At 37.9% G+C, this 17,976-nt stretch overlaps 1 protein-coding gene across 1 annotated transcript; it reads right to left on the bottom strand.

The window, feature by feature from the left end:
* Positions 1–661: 661 nt before the first annotated feature.
* On the bottom strand, positions 662–17,832 carry LOC127419530 (polynucleotide 5'-hydroxyl-kinase NOL9-like). Its single transcript, XM_051661002.1, has 13 exons — positions 17,528–17,832; positions 16,689–17,221; positions 15,127–15,349; positions 14,198–14,328; positions 13,652–13,796; positions 13,441–13,537; positions 12,487–12,584; positions 12,112–12,273; positions 5,511–5,763; positions 5,272–5,386; positions 2,422–2,596; positions 1,434–1,567; positions 662–1,234 (listed from the first exon to the last, which is right to left on the bottom strand). Exons 2-13 carry the CDS (start codon positions 17,166–17,168, stop codon positions 1,112–1,114), a joined length of 2,136 nt encoding a protein of 711 aa, XP_051516962.1. The 5' UTR covers positions 17,169–17,221; positions 17,528–17,832; the 3' UTR covers positions 662–1,111.
* Between the last annotated feature and the right edge of the window lie 144 nt (positions 17,833–17,976).

Here is a 17,976-nt window from a genome sequence, read left to right as displayed (position 1 = left end):
AAACAACACGATGTAAGGGATTTTTTTTCTTCTGTTGTTAATATGCCCATATCTAATTACTGCAAAACCACTCTAAATGGTGACATATTACAATACGTATAATCTAATATAATCCAATAACCTTTCCAGACTAATCAAACTAATACAGCCAAAATCCTCATCTCATGCACTTGGTTGTTTTGATTACAGATAATTAACCTTAGTTAGCATAAAAGTAATCCATAAGACTCCAGTGGTTAAATCCAAGTCTTCAGAAGTGATATGACGGGTGTGTGTGAAAAATAGATCAATATTTAAGTCCTTTTTTTTACTATAACCTTCACTTCCTTCTTGTGTTTTTGGTGATTCACATTATTCATGCATTTCGCCTATAATGGGTAGGGAGGAGAATTTATAGTAAAAAAGGACTTAAATATTGATCTTTTTCTCACCCACACCTATTATATAGTTTCAAAGTTTTGGTCACCATTCAGTTGCAATGTAAGGACCTGCAGAGCTGAGATATTCTTCTAAAATATTCGTTTGTGTTCAGCAGAAGAAAGTCATACACATCTGGAATGGCATAAGAGTGAGTAAATGAAATAATTTTTGTTTTTGGGTGAACTATTCCTTTTACACACTTGACTGGGGTGTCTTATTCACAAACAATTGGAGGACTGTATGCTGGTGTATTTACTTCATTTTTAACGCAATATTTAATACAAAAAATTCAAGCAATGATCAAGTCATTTTTCTTGACAAAAAAGAAACCCATTTTAATATTTTACAGTCCAAATTATCTTGGTTTGGGAATGCGACTTATGGAAAAATTACAAGGACTCACAATGAACGTATTCTTAACATGTTGAAAAACTGTACCAGTACAGCAAATCATAACATGAGGAACAGTTGTCATCCATACAGATCTTTAACATGGAGCCATTCACCAAGAGATATAGAAAACAACATGTTACCATTCACCCTATTTCCTCATAGTATACAATTCCAAAAGCCAAGATACTGGTGTAGATTTGTACATTCAATGGCAATTTTTTAAGTCAATACTCAGGATATAAAACAAATACAAAGATACAAATGTAATTCACAGAAAGCAGAGTCCATACAGAAAAGCTTAGTTATTTGACTTTAAAAAACCAGGTCTTGTTAATCCTTTGTAGACCTGGAGCTTTCCTGCCCCTGTGACTTCAAAGCTGTAGTCTGTGGTGACGTATGGCAATTCTGCTTCAACTCCATGCTGGAACAGGAGAAAAGGAGAGGTTTAGTACAAGGGTGTACATAATTTAGAGTCCCATATATTCAAAGAATAAAGTTGATAAAATGTACCCATATGCTTTGTAAATTTCTCATCTAGTTACACTTCAAATTAAATCTGGCAACACAGAGAAAGTAACAGAATATTGTAGATGTCCATCAATTATACAGTCGATTCGAACCTGCATGGTGAGCAGTAATTTAGGCAGAGTGATCTCTCCCAGCAGAAGACAGTTCACATGCCTCAGGACAGATGGAGACACGGGAGTAATCAGGAAGTACAGACCTTGTGCCATATCTACCCCTCTCAGAACACCTTAAAAACAAAAAGGCAACTCACTACCATGTAAACAATTACAAAACGTTTTGTAACATTCACATCTGCATTCTTTTCTCGGTTTACAGAATTGTTTAAAGCTGCAGTGTGTAATTTCAAAGTTTCCAAACAGGTTTCCCAAACACTCCCCAACTGCAATTGCTCAGAATAACAGACTGAAGGAAAAGTTCACCCAAAAATGAAAACTCTCTCATCATTTACTCTCTTATGTCATCACAGATGTGTATAACTTTCTTTCTTCTGCTGAACACAAACAAAGATTTCTAGAAGAATATCTCAGTTCTGTAGGTCCATTCAATGCAAGCGAATTGTGGCCAGAACTTTTAAGCTCCAAAAACCACAAAAAAGCAGCATAAAAGTAATTCATACAACTCCAGTAGTTAAATCCATGTCTTCAGAAGCGATTATATAGGTGTGGGTGAGAAACAGATCAATGTCCAATTTCACATTCTTCGTGCATATCGCCACCTACTGGGCAGGGAGGACAAATATATAGTAAAAAAGGACTTAAATATTTATCGGTTTCTCACCAACACCTATATAATCGCTTCTGAAGATATGGATTTAACCACTGGAGTCAAGTGGATTACTTTTATGCTGCCTTTGTGTTTTTTGAGCTTCAAAGTTCTGGCAACCATTCACCTGCATTGTATGGACCAACAGAGCAGAGTTATTTTTTTTTTTTAAATCTCTACATTCAACAGAAGAAAGTAAGTCATACACATCTGGGTTGGCATGAGAGTGAGTTAATGATGAGAACATTTTCATTTTTGGGTGAACTATTCCTTCAGTGTAGAAAAATGACACACATCAGCTTAAACTGGTATACACACCTAGGCCCACACATTGACAGATGGGAGTTTGGGAGAGCACAACAGGACCTCCTCTGCCCATGACTTTTTCACTCAGACAGCATAATCCCACTAGACTGGCATTGGCTGCATACAGAATGTGGTTGGGTGCGACCTCACAGTGTGTTACCCCTATAGCCAATGATGAGTGTGGGACCTGCAGAAATAGAGAACAAACACATATTCACACGACAAGATTAGAGAAATACAAAAAGGTGCTAATTACATTGCTGCAGAACACACACACCAAAAAAAAATTAAACAAACAATGCCTTCAGTGCTCACTCTTAAAAATAACAGTTTGGAACAGCATCAGAGCTCACAAGGGCAAATATGTCACTGCAAGTCACAAAAATGCACCAGACATTTAAAATGTTGCAATTAATTTATCTGTTTTTTTATCTGTTATCTACCATTTGATATATTTCAGAATATTATATTCTAGATATAGAATATAATACAATATAATACAAATAATGCCCATTACAGGGTTCCCACTCATTTCCAGACAGAACTTTCCAGGACATTTCCAGGACATTTTACAGGTATGTGTCCAAAGGGTTTAATATTTAAGCGGTTTCTGGATGGTTATTATTAAATATTATTATTATATATTAAATTCTGTATATGACCATTTCAATTTTATCATCAAAATTGTGTCTTTTCAAATGAATTAATTAAAATTTTAATCAAATTAATTATTTTATTTTAATTTTTCAACATAACATTGCATTATTTTTAATTAAATTAAGTGCTTTTATTCAAAACCCCCAAAGGACAATTCGAAACAACACAAGATATGTTCAAAAATTAAGTTCTGCACAACAGAACATCACAGATGTGAAATACTTCTTTTTGTATTATTATTATTTAATTACAGTAAACATTACATTAAAATTTCATACTAAATTGTTTTATATCTTCAAACGAGATCTAACATAAAACAAAGGCAACCTGAGTAAACACAAAAGTTAAAACAAAACAGTTTTCAAATATATATATATATATATATATATATTTTTTTTTTTCTTGAAGCAAAAAGTTATCCAACACCTATATCACCCATATAAAAACTAACTGCCCCCTTAAACTTAATAGCTGGTTGTGCCACCTTTAGCAGCAACAACTGCAACCAAACGCTTCCGATAACTGGAGATCAGTCTTTCACAACACTGTGGTGGAATTTTGGCCCACTCATTTGCAGAACTGCTTTAGTTCAGCCACATTTGAGGGTTTGAGCATAAACTACCCATTTAAGGACCTGCCACAGCATCTCAATCAGGTTCAAGTCAGGACTTTGACTAGGCCACTCCAAAACTATAATTTTGCTTCTTTTGAGCCATTCAGAGGTGGACTTACTCATATGCTTTGGATCATTCTCTTGCTGCATAATCCAGTTGCGCTTGATCTTTAACTAACGGACTGATGACCGGACGTTCTCCTTTAAAAGATTACAGGATTTTCTGGTAGAGAGCAGAATTCTTGTTTCCCTCAATTATTGCAAGTCGCCCTGGCCCTCAAGCAGCAAAGCATCCCCATACCATCACACTACCACCACCATGCTTGACCGTAGGTATGATGTTTTTTTGTGGAATTCTGTGTTTGATTTACGACAGATGTAAGGGGACCCGTCTTCCAAACAGTTCCACTTCCGACTCATCAGCCCACAGAACATTCTCCCAAAATGTTTGAGGATCATCAAGGTGTGTTCTGGCAAAATTCAGACGAGCCTTAATGTTCTTCTGGGTTAGCAGTGGTTTTCGCCTCGCCACTCTTCCATGGATGGCCTTTTTGGCCAGTGTCTTTCTGATAGTGGAGTCATGAACAGTGACCTTTATTGATGTGAGAGATGCCTGCTGTTCCTTGGATTTTTTCCTTGGCTTTTTTGTGACTTCCTGGATGAGTTGTCGCTGTGCTCTTGTAGGAATTTTGGAAGGTCAGCCACTTTTGGGAAGGTTCACTACTGTGCCAAGTTTTCCATTTGGAGATAATGGCTCTCACTGTGGTTCTTTGGAGTCCCAGAGCCTTTGAAATAGCTTTGTAACCCTTCCCAGACTGATGTATTTCAATCACCTTTTTCCTCATCATTTCTGGAATTTCTTTCGACCTTGGCATAGTGTGCTACTGGGTGAGACCTTTTAGCCAACTTCATGCTGCTGAAAAAATTCTAGTCCAGCTGAACCCCATTATGAATGCAGTTTCATAGATTTGGGGATTTAGTAACTAAGGGGGCAAATAAAAAGGCCCAGTTGGTATTGGATAACTTTTTTGCTACAATAAATAACATTATCACTTAAAAACTGTATTTTGTGTTTACTCAGATTTAGTTTAAAATTTTGAAGCAATTTAGTATGAGATGTATACAAAACCAGAAGACATCAGCAAATACTTTTTCACAGCACTGTGTGTGACAGGGCTTCGTTCATGATGACAGTCAACCATTGATGTTGTTTCACAATGCACAGCCACTGTTAGTGACAAAAAGATACAAATGTGTATTTGACATCTATCCCGAGTCCTGGTCGTTAATATGTTTTTGTACATGAAGCACAAACATTGTAAGAGTCAAACAGTTTCATTATACTAAAATATTTTCAAGAACAAATAATTATTTTTCAGGACAATTAGGTATTTTTCTCATTTTACATGACTTTTCCATAATTGGAAAACTGCATTGCAAAATTCCAGGTCTTCCAGGTATTCAAGGATGCGTGGAAACGCTGCCTTAATAAAATACACATTTTATATCTGACACTGGTTTGGAGTACAGCGCTGTGCTTAAGTCATAGATTATAAGCAATGAATTTCTCTCTTACCCAGTATTATGTTTACCTGGTAGGGTATGAAGCAGTGGAGAGGGCGGATGGGGCCCGGGTCTGTGGACTGCAGCTGACTGAAGTAGCTGAGCAAAGCCAGGTCTCGTAGCTCATTACTACGCTGATGCCGCCTATGAGAAACACGGGATGAGTGAGGAGTGAGAAGTGAGAAATGACCGGTCATTTGTTTACTATGACTATCAGCCATCAATATTTGACAACAGATCATGGACACTCCTATCACAGCCTACTCACATTTTTCCAGATGTCCCAGCACCTTCGAATTCTGAGAGGATGTTGAGAAATACATGAGATTGAACAGTGAGGTGACTGGTGGACTCCTCTGTCAGGGTGGGTGGTGTTGGAGGGTGTGTCTGCCAGCCGTGGGCAGTTCTGAGGAAGTCTGGAGTAAGATGTTGACACTGTGGGACATCCCCATAACTCAGCTGAACCACGTGTGTCACGGAAAAAAGGCGGATGAGATCAACAAGAATCTGAAAGCCCTGGCCTGAAAGAGAGAGACATTTGTGGATGTAAAAAAAAAACAAAACATTGTTTGTTTGTTTTCTTTCATTTTTTATGCCATGCCAGCTTCTATGGCTATATTCATGGCGGGAGCCAGGTTTAGTTATATAAAAACAGTTAAATAAGTTGTTTAAGATTAATTTTTCCTAAAAACCTTAAAACTAAATTTGGATTCACTTGATTAAAAACCTTTTCAAAAGTATCAACTGAATAATACAGGTTCCTTAGATGTGTAGAGGTATGACAGTCCAGTAAAATATGTTTAATGGATAGTTGGTTCTGACAAGATGAGCACTTTGGTGAATTTTCTCCTGATAGTAAAAACTGGTGTGTGAATCTTGTACGTCCTATCCGGCATCGCGTATAAATGACTTGATCCCAGTGATTATTAAAAGGGAACACATATCTTGTTCCAACAACAAGATTTATTTCCCGTAATATGTTGTTTAAACATTGATCCCACTCCGACTGCCATTTGTTTTTGATATATACATTCAGAGTTGGTTTCAGATCTGTGGAAGGTATAGGGCATTTTACTGGTTCAGTAGATAGTGCTTCTCTGGCAGCTCTGTCTGCTTGTTCATTATCGGAGATTCCTGAGTGTCCAGGTACCCAGCAGAAAATAATATTAATACTCTGCTTCAAGAGATGACATTTTGATTAAAATCTTCACGATTGTTGGATGATCAGTTTTAGTAGCTTCCAATGCTTCAAGACATGATTTTGAATCAGTTATTATTAAAAAAGGTTTTTGTGGAGCAGTCTCAATAAACTTCAGTGCCAGTAGTAGAGCGTTTGCCTCTGCAGTGAAAACTGAACTTTGGTCAGGGATGCGGATACCCTGACAAAGTTGGTATGTTGCAAAACTGCTGCCACTTTATTTCCAGATTTAGATCCATCTGTGTATATTGGGATATGTTGTGGGTATACTGCTCTTATGTCCAAAATTGTTGATGGAAATCATTCAGTTGCATTTTGGATTTTTGGTTCCTTGTTAAATCCAGATGGATTTCAGGCTTTTTGAGATCCCATGGAGGAATTTTGCAGAAATGTGTCTGTTCCTAACTGTTTAGATCCACTTTCAGATTCTCCAGATGGGTTTTTATACGTAGGCCAAATGGACGAATGAAACTTGTTTTTTGTTTTTGTTTTTTTCATATATTGTTGAATGCTGAAGTGGGAAAACTGCTGAATAGGCTGGGTTTTCTTTATTTGTTTTAAGTTTGGTTGCATAATGTAAGGCCAACTTTAGGCGTCTGATTTCCAAGGAAGGTTCGTTGGCTTCCGCATAGAGACTTTGGATTGGTGATGTTCTGTAGGCTCCCAAAGCTAGTCATATACCTTGGTTGTGTACAGTGTCCAAAAGTTGTATGTATGACTTCCTAGCTGATCCATAAATGATACTTCCATAGTCCAGCTTTGAGCATACCATGGTTCTGTACAAGTTCATAAGAGTTGAGCTGTCTGCTCCCTCATTTGGTTTTGGATAAAACCTTTAAAACATTCATGGCTTTAAAACAATTCTTTAGTGATTTAATGTGAGGAATAAAAGACAGTTTGTTGTCAAAAGTGATACCAAGAAACCTGTTCTCTTTAACAACTTTAATGGGGACTCCATCCATAAACAGCTCTGGTTCATTGTGTAGTGAATGAAGCCGACAGAAATGCATACAGATGGTTTTTGTTTGTGAGAACTTGAAACCATTCTGTGATGACCAGGAGTGCATTTTGTTTGTTTATCTTCAAATGGATTTTTCGCTCGATAGTATTCATGTACTTGCTCTTGTAGAAAATGCAGATATCATCTACATATAAACTACAGAGGACATCAGAACCAATGACTTTTCCAATGCTACTTATTTTAATACTAAAGAGGGTTACTGATAGGATACTTCCTTGAGGTCCTTGTTTATGTAGGTTAGACAAGGTGTTTGCTAATTTAACTCTAAAAAGTCTGTTCGATAAAAAAACTTTCAATGAAGATTGGCAGTCGACCTCTAAAATTCATTTGGTACAGATCCTTTAAAAATCCATGTTTCCATGTCATAGGCTTTCTCCAAATCAAAGAAGACAGCTACAACGTGTTCTTTTCTGGTAAAGGCGTCACGAATATGGCTTTCAAGACAAATAAGGTGATCTGTAGTGCTTCGACCTTTCCAGAAACCACAGTGGGCGTTACTTATGTGGTATTTAGATTCCAGTATCCAGACCAGGCGATCATTGACCATCCTCTCCATTGTTTTGCATAAACAACTGGTTAAAGCTATAGGGCGGTAGTTTATGGGGTTGTTATGGTCTTTTCCTGGCTTTGGAATAGGTATTATTTCTGCTTCATGCCAGGCAGATGGGATTTATCCCAATATCCAAATGGGAGTAAAAAATTCTAAGGAGCATTTTCAGGGAAAGGTGGGGTAGACTCTTAAAAATTTGATAGTGGATTTTATCCGGTCCAACAGCTCTGTCGTGGGATTTTTTTAATGGCTCGCTTTAGTTCTTCCATAGAAAAAGGTTGGTTGTATGGCTCTGTGTTACTGGAGCCGAAGTTAATCTTTTCTTTTTCTTGTTGAGCAAGAAAAGTTAGAAAAGCAGGAAGGCAGTTCTCAATAGATGAATTGTTTTCGAAAGTTTTTGCTAGAATGTTTGCAATTTCTTGTTTTGAAGTCAAAAGTGTGCCGTGCTGTTTGATGTGTTTGAGGACCGTTGTTTTTTCCCTTCATTTTCCGTATCAGGTTCCATATTTTGTATGATGGAGTACTTGTTGTCATGTTGGAAACGAATCTTCTCCAGCTTTTCTTTTTTACTTCATTTATAATTCTTCTTGCTCGTGTTCTACTCATCTCGAGTTTGATGAGATTTTCAGTTGATGGATGTCTGAAGAACAGTCTTTCAGTTTTTTTCCTCTCTTTTATAGCTTCCTTACATGTATCATCAAACCATGGAAGTCATCTATATTTTATGTTTAAAGATGTTCTTGGGACTGTATCATTAGCTATAGATATGAGCGTTTCAGTGAAATTCTGCATAGCATCTGGGATGTCTTCTGGAAACCGTGTCAGTTTCTCATGACAGAGGGTTTGAAATTGAAATTTGATTTTTTCATTTGCCATCTTTGTACATTTGTTTCTTCCTCTCTGCCTTTGATGGTTACAATGATTGGGAAATGGTCACTTCCACAGAGGTCATGCCAAACTTTCCATGATAGGTCTAAAAATAATTCAGGCTGACAAATTGTTAGGTCGATTGCAGAGTACGTTCCATGTCCTGGATGTAAATAGGTATTCAATCCATTATTTAAAATACATAAGGTGTGGTTATCTATAAAATCTTCAATCTTCTTTCCTTTTGTGTTACAGTGATTACTGCCCCACAAAGTGTTATGACTATTAAAATCTCCCATGAGAATAAAAAGAGATGGGAGTGAGCGATTAAGGTGATCTAGGTCCATGTGTGTCAAGTTAAAATTTGGAGGAATGTAGATAGAGACGACTGTAATGGTTTTCTGCAAAGTCAGGCGTACTGCTGTTGCCTGTAATTTGCTATTAATATTTATGACTATGGATCACATATTTTCTTATTAAAATGGTTGTACCACCGGAAGCCCGTGTGTCACTGTGTTAAAAAAAAGTGTTAAAACTTTTATTTTATTTTTTTTATTTAAAAGAGAGTACCGTCTGGTGGTAATTGTGGTTCTTGAAGACATACGGCTAGATGGTTAATCATTGCAGTTAGACGCTGCAGCGCCGTAAAATCTGCCCTGATAGCACGATAGTTCCATTGGATGATTGAATTTTCCATTACCTATTAGGGAGTATAGGGACAGTTTTCTAGGGGATGGACTTCTACTATGGTATTCATTCTCTTTCATTTCCCCATCTTTTGTTTGTTTTGTCTTTGAGGCTTCATCTTGGGATACTTTTGATTGTGAAGAACTTGCCTTACCCTTGTTTTTATTTGCCTTTTGGTTTCCTGTTATTGAGCTCTGACTGGAGTGAATGTCATTTAGAAGAGTTTCGCTCTGGGTTCCTATGTTCTTCATCTTTGGGGGAATATTACTATGGTTAATGATTTGAGGTTTGTCTTTATGCATCCAGGTGATATCTGTCTGACAGTCTATTGTTCTCACAGCTTTTTTTGCAACAGAGGCGAAGGTTTTATTCAGGGTAAAAACAGGGATGACATCCACCATTTTCTTTGCTTCGAGGTAACTGATTCTCTTAGTACACCTTGATTTTCTGCATTTCCTTTTCTTTGATCCACATGGGACACTGTTTTGATGCAGCTGAATGGTCACCTGAGCAATTACAACATTTTGATGGTTTTTCATAGCTCCTTTTGTCATGGCCTACCTCCCCACAGATACAACAGGTATGTTTGTTGCAGCCATTAGATCCATGGCCATACGCAGAGGGTTGGGTACAAATAAGTCCACTGGAACACTTAAGTATCCAATTCGAAGTTTATCTGGGATTAGCGGTTTATTAAAGGTGAGAATGTACATACCAGTTTTAATCATTTGCTCTTCTCTCTTGATTATTATTCTTTTGACGTTCATTACTCCTTGGGTCTTGAGCCCATACGTTATTTCTTCTTCATCCACATCATCCAACTCTCTAGTTCAGATTACTCCTTTACTGTAGTTCAAAGCTGGATGAGGAGATGTCTTTATTTGAATTCCAGCTAACATGCTGGCATGCAGTAGATTTTCAGCATTGGCCTTTTTACTGCATTCCACAAGAATCTGTCCAGATCATAGTTTTTTCCACTTCCTTTACTGTTCCCGCTATTCCTGCAATACCTTTTTGTATAGCAAAAGGGGAAAGCTTGATGTTTGCAGAATCTGGAGCAGCAGCTTCAATGATGATGAATTTTGGCCAGTCATCATTACTCGGCACAAGAGCACGTCTATTTTCTGAGGTATTGTCGGTATCCAGGTCCAAGAAAGTTTTTTTTTTTAGGTGTGTTTTGTAGCCATGTTTTGGGTTTTTAGTTTCGTCATCTCTGCTCCCCACCCACCTGGGAGCCCAAAAGTAAGGGATGCACAGTGCCACGGATCTCCAGCAGATTATGCATCAGGGATATAGAGATGATATACTCAAGCAAAATGAGCAACAAGTTGCTCAATTTATTGACTGACCCTTAACCAATGCCTACTGGGAATCTGAGAGATATTTGATGTTCAGCTATCACAGAGTATTCCAAGGGCATGTCTTGACCAGCCGATTGACTGGATCGAGCCATTCCAACCTCCTGCCTAGGTGAAGTAGGAGCCAAAGTACCATGTTGAAATAGTGGAAGCCGCAGTAAACCACATTTCTCAGGGACCACGATCTCTTCCTCCACCGACACGGGTTGCAACTCACGGCAAACGAGTCGTCCTTTTCCTTATTTCTTATAACAGAAATGGGATAATAAGGATCTATTTTACTCCAGGTCAAGGGATGGTAAAAACGTAACCATAGCGGGGGGTGCTTGAGGGTTGTTCTCTCTTGCCCAAGGAGATGACCCTAGCACTACGGAGGAAAGGAGCGTGCCACTGTTCCTTTCACGGGCTACCATCATAAAGATGGGTCCCGAGCCATTCCCGTAAAAAAATAAATAAATAATAAAAAAAAAATTGAGTAACACACATTTCAGAAACTTTAAGTATATGATTTCCATTAAAGCTGAAGTGTGCAATTTATGTGCCGCTAGTGTCACTAAACCGGACTGCAAAAATGATTGTTTTCAAATAACTTTCCAGAACACAGTCCCATCTGCCATTTGGTCAGAAAACAAACAGTCCTGCCTAAAATTCAAATCTTTGGTTGAGCCAATGTTGCTATAGTTGGCTGGTCAGGCAGCTCAAACAAACAGTAATGTTTTGATAGTGCCACAGTGTCATATTATTTACTTTTCAGGGGAATCAACCAACAAATTAAACTGGGATAGGAGAAAGTATTTTAATTAAAAAATACTACAGGTTTAAAAAAAATACACAATTTTAGCTTTAAAGTAATATTTGGGGTTCAATAAAAGTTAAGCTCAATTGACAGCATTTGTGGCATAATGTTGATTACCACAAAAATCTAAACGAGTCTAAATGATTTATGGTGGTAATCAACATTATGCCACACATGCTATCGATTGAGCTTAACTTAAACACGGAATATTCCTTTAAAAATAAAAGACATTAATTTACGTTAATATAATAAAATCAAATGTAAATTTAAATATATACAATATATAATATAAAAATCCTAAGATTAAAGATATCCATTGATGATTGCATTATTTCAAATTAACATTACTAATGAATTTCCTTTCATGCACAACACATATTCATATTGCTGACCTTTGACCCAGCCCATAGTGTTGATGATGACCGGACTCTCTCCACTGCAATGGCGCCAGAGGGATTTCAGGGACTCCAAATACCGATCTATGTCAGCCTGGCAATCTGTCAAACCATAGTACACCATGTGCTCCGGGTCACGCAAGTGTGTGAAAGGAGGCCCTACAGAACGAAGCATACAATCATAAACATGCCATTATTTTGGAAATGTAAAATGAACAGTATGTTGTACTGAAGGTTTGTAATAAATTCAGAAAAGCTTCACATTTCTGCAGTACAAAGTTCTTTTTAATGTGTAGAATCTGTTTGAATAATATTAGCAAGACAAATATGTACTGCATGTGGCTGTATGGAGATGTGGAGTATGACACATACCCAATAGTGGCTCTGTAACAGTGCTTAAGGAAAGGCAACCAGGAGGGGTGAACTCAGTCTGGCCTAGATCACACTCCAAATACTCAACACTTGCAGTGCTACACATACACAATCACACATGACAAGTTAGAGAGCAATATTACCCCTTTAAAATCATTATGCATGTGAATTTCTGATAAAAATCATTTGCTCTCTGGTGCTAGTCCAACTTGGAATTCAGGCTAATTCAGGCTTGGAATTGCCAAGGTTGCTGTAGAGTATTTAAAATCAAATTTAAGACTTTATAAGACCCTTTTCAAGACCTGAACAATCAAATTTATACCGTATACCCATACCAAAACAAATGAAGAAAAAAGATCTGAAACACACCAGGGACTCTTATTTTGAAATGTATGCGCTTCACTGATTCCAGCTGCTCATTCAAACAGATAAGGGAAATAAATTGTGCACTCCTACAATAATCTACAACATATTACAATATAAACAATTAAAAGTAAACATTGCCATATTTCATCAACATTATATCATCATCATCAACAGTTGATCTTTAGTGATAGCTTGTCATAAATTTCCGATATGGCTTACTGACTGTGAACTGCTCTGCAACAGCTGAAAACACTCACAGACTCGCATGCTTGAAGAAAATACAACAGGGCCACATTTTCACTCTGAAGGATGCAGCGCATGCACTAATTTAATTGTATTCATTTGAAGTCTGATACTCCTATTAGGACATATCCGATTCCCATCTTTCCGCCCCCAAATTTAAGACCCTTTAAATGATCATTAAGAATTTTGTTGTATCATTTAAGATATTTAAGACTTTTTATTACCTTAAATTTGGGAAAACTGAATTTAAGACATTTTAAGACTTTTTAAGGATCCACAGGAACCCCGATTGCACGCTTAAGTTCTCAATTCATAAGTAAACTGATAAAATTAACTTGAACTCACTGATTGAGCAGGCTGTTAATAAGGTGACGACTGAAGGTGGACTTGCCAGAGTTTCTCCCACCACATACAAGGATGATGGGACAGCTGTCAAACTCCCCTATGAAAAAAACAAAACATCAATGTAAATTCGACCAAATAAATTTGACCAGAAATAAAATCAAATCCTTCCTTCAAAAATTGTTTGGAGAGGAGAACCATCAACATGTATTACCTGCCCAGGCTTTGAGCAAGCTGCTTAGGGCCTCTCTGTAGCTGCATGACATCACCAGACCCTGTGCACAGGGTCCACACAGAGCTGTCACACCCACGGCTGACAGAGCAGGGTTATAGATGGCAGCCTGAGACCTCAGCTCCCTCTGCAATATACACATAAAATCGATCACCATAAATGTGGGTGTCCATATAGAAGATGCATGTTGTATAGGTAGAAATACAACTAAAACAGAATGGCAAAAGACATGGCAGTTAACTGGTAGGACGAACAGGTAGTCCCACCCCAAACCTATTGAGCCAATACGGCTGTGTCAGGCATGTTGGGATGCCGATGCACAAATAAACAGAGCAATGAACTTAAAGTGCTACAGGGCCAATGTATTCACACTCTTTGGGAAGTCAACCTACAAATGACTTACTCATAATTGCCTCTACACATAAAGCTGGAATAGTGGCAAGTATTTTAAGAACACACAGAAAAAACCTCAGACATCAGCTTAAACATTTTATTTTAAATGTGGAATCTGTAATGTCCTTGACTCACCGAGTTGACTCCAAAGACCTCACTGAGTTCTGAGAAGCTGCTGAGAAAGCGAGTAAGGGGTGTGTCCAAGGGTTCTAGGAGCAGCACACAGGATTCCGAGTCCACCTCACTGATGAGCCTCTTACATGGCTCTGGACATCAAAAACATTGATCCTCACAACATTAAGTGTTTTTGCACACTTAAAAGTTAATTTAATCCAGGAAGAAATTAATTAAAGGGGTAGTGTACCCAAAAAACACAAGTTCTGGCATCTTTTACAGGCATTTACTCACCCTAATGCCATCCAAGATGTGTATGACATTCTTCTGCTGAACACAAAGATTTTTAGAATAATATCTCAGCTCTGTAGGTCCTCACAATTCAAGTAAATGTGTGCCAAACGTTTGAAGCTCCAAAAGCACATTATGGCAGCATAAAAGTAATCAATACGACACCAGCCGTCTATGTCTTTAGAAGCATTATGTTAAGTGTGGGTGAGAAACAGAGCAAAATGCATGTCCCTTTTTACTATGAATCTCAACTTTCACTTTCTTCTTCTTGTGCTTATGCCATTTTGCATTCTTTGTCCTTATCGCCACCTATTGGGCAGTTAGGAGAATTTACAGTAAAAAAAAAAAAAAAAAAAAAAGGACTTAAATATTGATCTGTTTCTCACCCACATCCATTATATCACTTCTGAAGATATGAATTAAACCACTGGAGTCTTATGGATTACTTTTATGCTGCCTTTGTGCTTTTTGAAGCTTCAAAGTTTTGGTCATCATTTACTTGCATTGTATGGACCTAGAGAGCTGAGATATTCTTCTAAAAATCTTAATTTGTGTTCAGCAGAAGAAAGTCATACACAATATGTAAATGATGAGAATTTTCATTTTTGGGTGAACTATTTAACAAAAATAATGAGGTAGCATGCTGCTATTAATGTTACCTGAAGAGAGGTATTTGCGAACAATGGCTTTCGCCTCCAGTCGCCCCTCTTTCTTGTTCTTGGTGGAGTGGGAGTTGTTTCCTAAGGCAGTGATGGTGAGAGGGCAGTGTGTGGGTGGTGAGAAAAGGGGGTAAGATTGTTGGCCCTCCTCTATAGTGAAGCCAACCACCTCTACACGACCATAGAGGCAAGTGAGCAGGCACTTTCCACGGAAACACAAGACCTGCAAAGGCATCAGAGACAAAAGTGAGCCTACTTGCAAAAACTGCAAGATTAACAAAAAAATTGTTTTGTTCAAGCCTTCAAATATGTAGCAGAATTGTAAAAGAACCCACAAATCAATCATTGTTTTTGGTCATTATTTACTCATCCTCAAACCTTTCCAAATGACTTTAGTAAAACAAAGAATGTACATTTTTTATTCCAAATAATGATACTGAAAGTGGACTGAGGCTGCCAAACTTTAAAATGACCAGAAGAAATGCACCACACAATAGCGATTGCATGAGGAATAGAACAAAATTTTAAAGGAATAGTTCACCCAAAAATGAGAATTCTCTCATCATTTACTCACCCTCACGCCATCCCAGATGTGTATGACTTTCTTTCTTCAGCAGAACACAAACTAAGATATTTAGAAGAATATTTCAGCTCTGTAGGTCCTTTATAAAATGCAAGTGAATGGTGACCAGAACTTTAAATCTCAAAAAGCACAAAAAAGCAGCATAAATGCAATCCATACAACTCCAGTGGTTTAATCTGTGTCTTCTGAAGTGATCCCATCAATTTTGGATGAGAACAGATCAAAATATAACTTCTTTTTCACTATAAATCTCCTTGGCGATCATGATTTCAAGCTCGATTAATTTCCCTATAGCGCCATCTAGCGCTCTTCGCATGCGTCAAGTACTAGGAAGTGTAATCGAGCTTGAAATCATAAATGTGCCTATAAACTGCAATAGTAAGATGTACAGTGAAAAAGGAATTACATTTTGGTCTGTTCTCACCCAAAACCGATTGGATCGCTTCAGAAGACATGGATTAAGCCATTGGAGTCTTAAGTATTACTTTTATGCTGCCTTTGTGTTTTTTGGAACTTCAAAGGTCTGATCACCATTCACTTGCATTATGAGGACCAAGAGAGTTGAGATATTCTTCTAAAAAACTTTGTGTTCTGCAGAAGAAAGTAAGTCATAGACATCTGGAATGGCATGAGGGAGAGTAAATGATGACAGAATTTTCATTTTGGGGTCCATTATCCTTCAAGCTGTTATTAGCAAGTTGTATGCTCCACTTTCATGATGCTTCAAACGTGCTTTTAACTGTTTTAGAGCTTGACAGCCCCAGTTCTTCTAATTCACTTTCATAATGTGAAAAAGAGTGACTAGGACATTCTTCAAAAATTCACATTTTGTGTTCCACGAGGAAAGCCAGGTAATACAGGTTTAGAACAACATAAGGGTGATAAACTAATGACAAAAAATGTCATTTTTGGATTAACTTTTCCTGGCTTTAATGCATAATAACAGTAGGGTGGATGTCTTTTGAGATTATCTTAGTACCTGGCCTTGTTGCAAGACTAAAACAGCACGATTTTGAGCATGGTCAAGCTGGGAATGGTATTGAAGACCGTCCTTTTCCAACTGCTCTGTGTCAGGTAGCGTTGAACTCTCCACACCGTTCTGAAGAACACTCTTGGCATAAGCGCTCCATTCTTGGGAGTCCTCGGAATTGCTGTTGCCCTCCAGTTCTGTGCCTCCGTTTGTGTGGACATGAGCAAAAGTCACCTTTCCCTCCTCAGTATAACTGTTTTCAGGGATCAAAGTCACAGGCTTTGCATACGACTTCTTCAACCGTTTTAACCTAGGTTTCTCCCTTTTGGCTATCTGTTGCTCCAATTTAGCAGTGCCAGAACTTGCACTTGAGAGAGCCGAGTCCAGATTGCGTACTTTTTTGAGCCACTTATTCTTGCCGTGACGTTTAGTGGCGATTCGTTGCTCATGTTGGGATCGAGAAGAGACTTTCTGAACTTTCATTGTCATCCGATGAACTCTAACGAGACTAGAAACGACATAAACCCAGAGCAGGGTGGCGCCTGTGAATGAAGAGCGGACAACAATGATGGGGTCCGCACACCTGGAGTCACATAAAAGTTATCTGTCTAGAAGAAAGCTAAAGAGAAGTGCTTTTAACTGCTAATAAAAGTCAAAATAGTTAATGCTTCGTAACTTTGTTCCTATCTGACCATGACTACCAGCTGGTCACTTGCTATTTTCATTTGGTGCGAAATGAGTTATGATCAAGTCCGATTAGTAAAATTATCCACTACTGTTTTAACTATACTGGAAGCCAGTTCAGATTGTGATGCAGTTCTAATTCATATCTGGCACAGTTAACTTACCTGTTTTAAGTGAGAAGACGTTATGTGCTGTATACACTCCTGTGCATGCAGATATGATTAAAATCAGAAATGTGAAACACGCATATGACGATCTGCCTGTTCACTGTATTTCTATGTAACTGGCAGTGGCTCCATGTGAACACTAAAATCACGCTGCACGATTCTGTCGTGGTTCCACTTCACTAGACGAGACGAAGGTGTTTGATTGATGCAAACAAGCGATTGAAAGCATAAAAACATCAGAGTTGGAAGCATGTCAACGAAACGACTCGGTGACTAACGGAAGCAATTTTGTGCAGCGCTCACATGTGATGGACAATAAAATATTTCCCGGAGATTCAATGGAGGTTTGTTCTATAGTACCATTGTGTATAAATGCTTATTCTCGTTCAGTAACTTTACAAATGTCGTGAAATTTAAGAATTAGTTTGCACTTTGGCTACCGATGA

This window comes from Myxocyprinus asiaticus, chromosome 28 (genome assembly GCF_019703515.2).
Source record: "Myxocyprinus asiaticus isolate MX2 ecotype Aquarium Trade chromosome 28, UBuf_Myxa_2, whole genome shotgun sequence".
Classification (NCBI taxonomy): Eukaryota; Metazoa; Chordata; class Actinopteri; order Cypriniformes; family Catostomidae; genus Myxocyprinus; species Myxocyprinus asiaticus.
The sequence above is the reverse complement of the archived record's forward strand: the minus strand, read 5'-3'. Positions and strand labels throughout refer to the sequence as shown.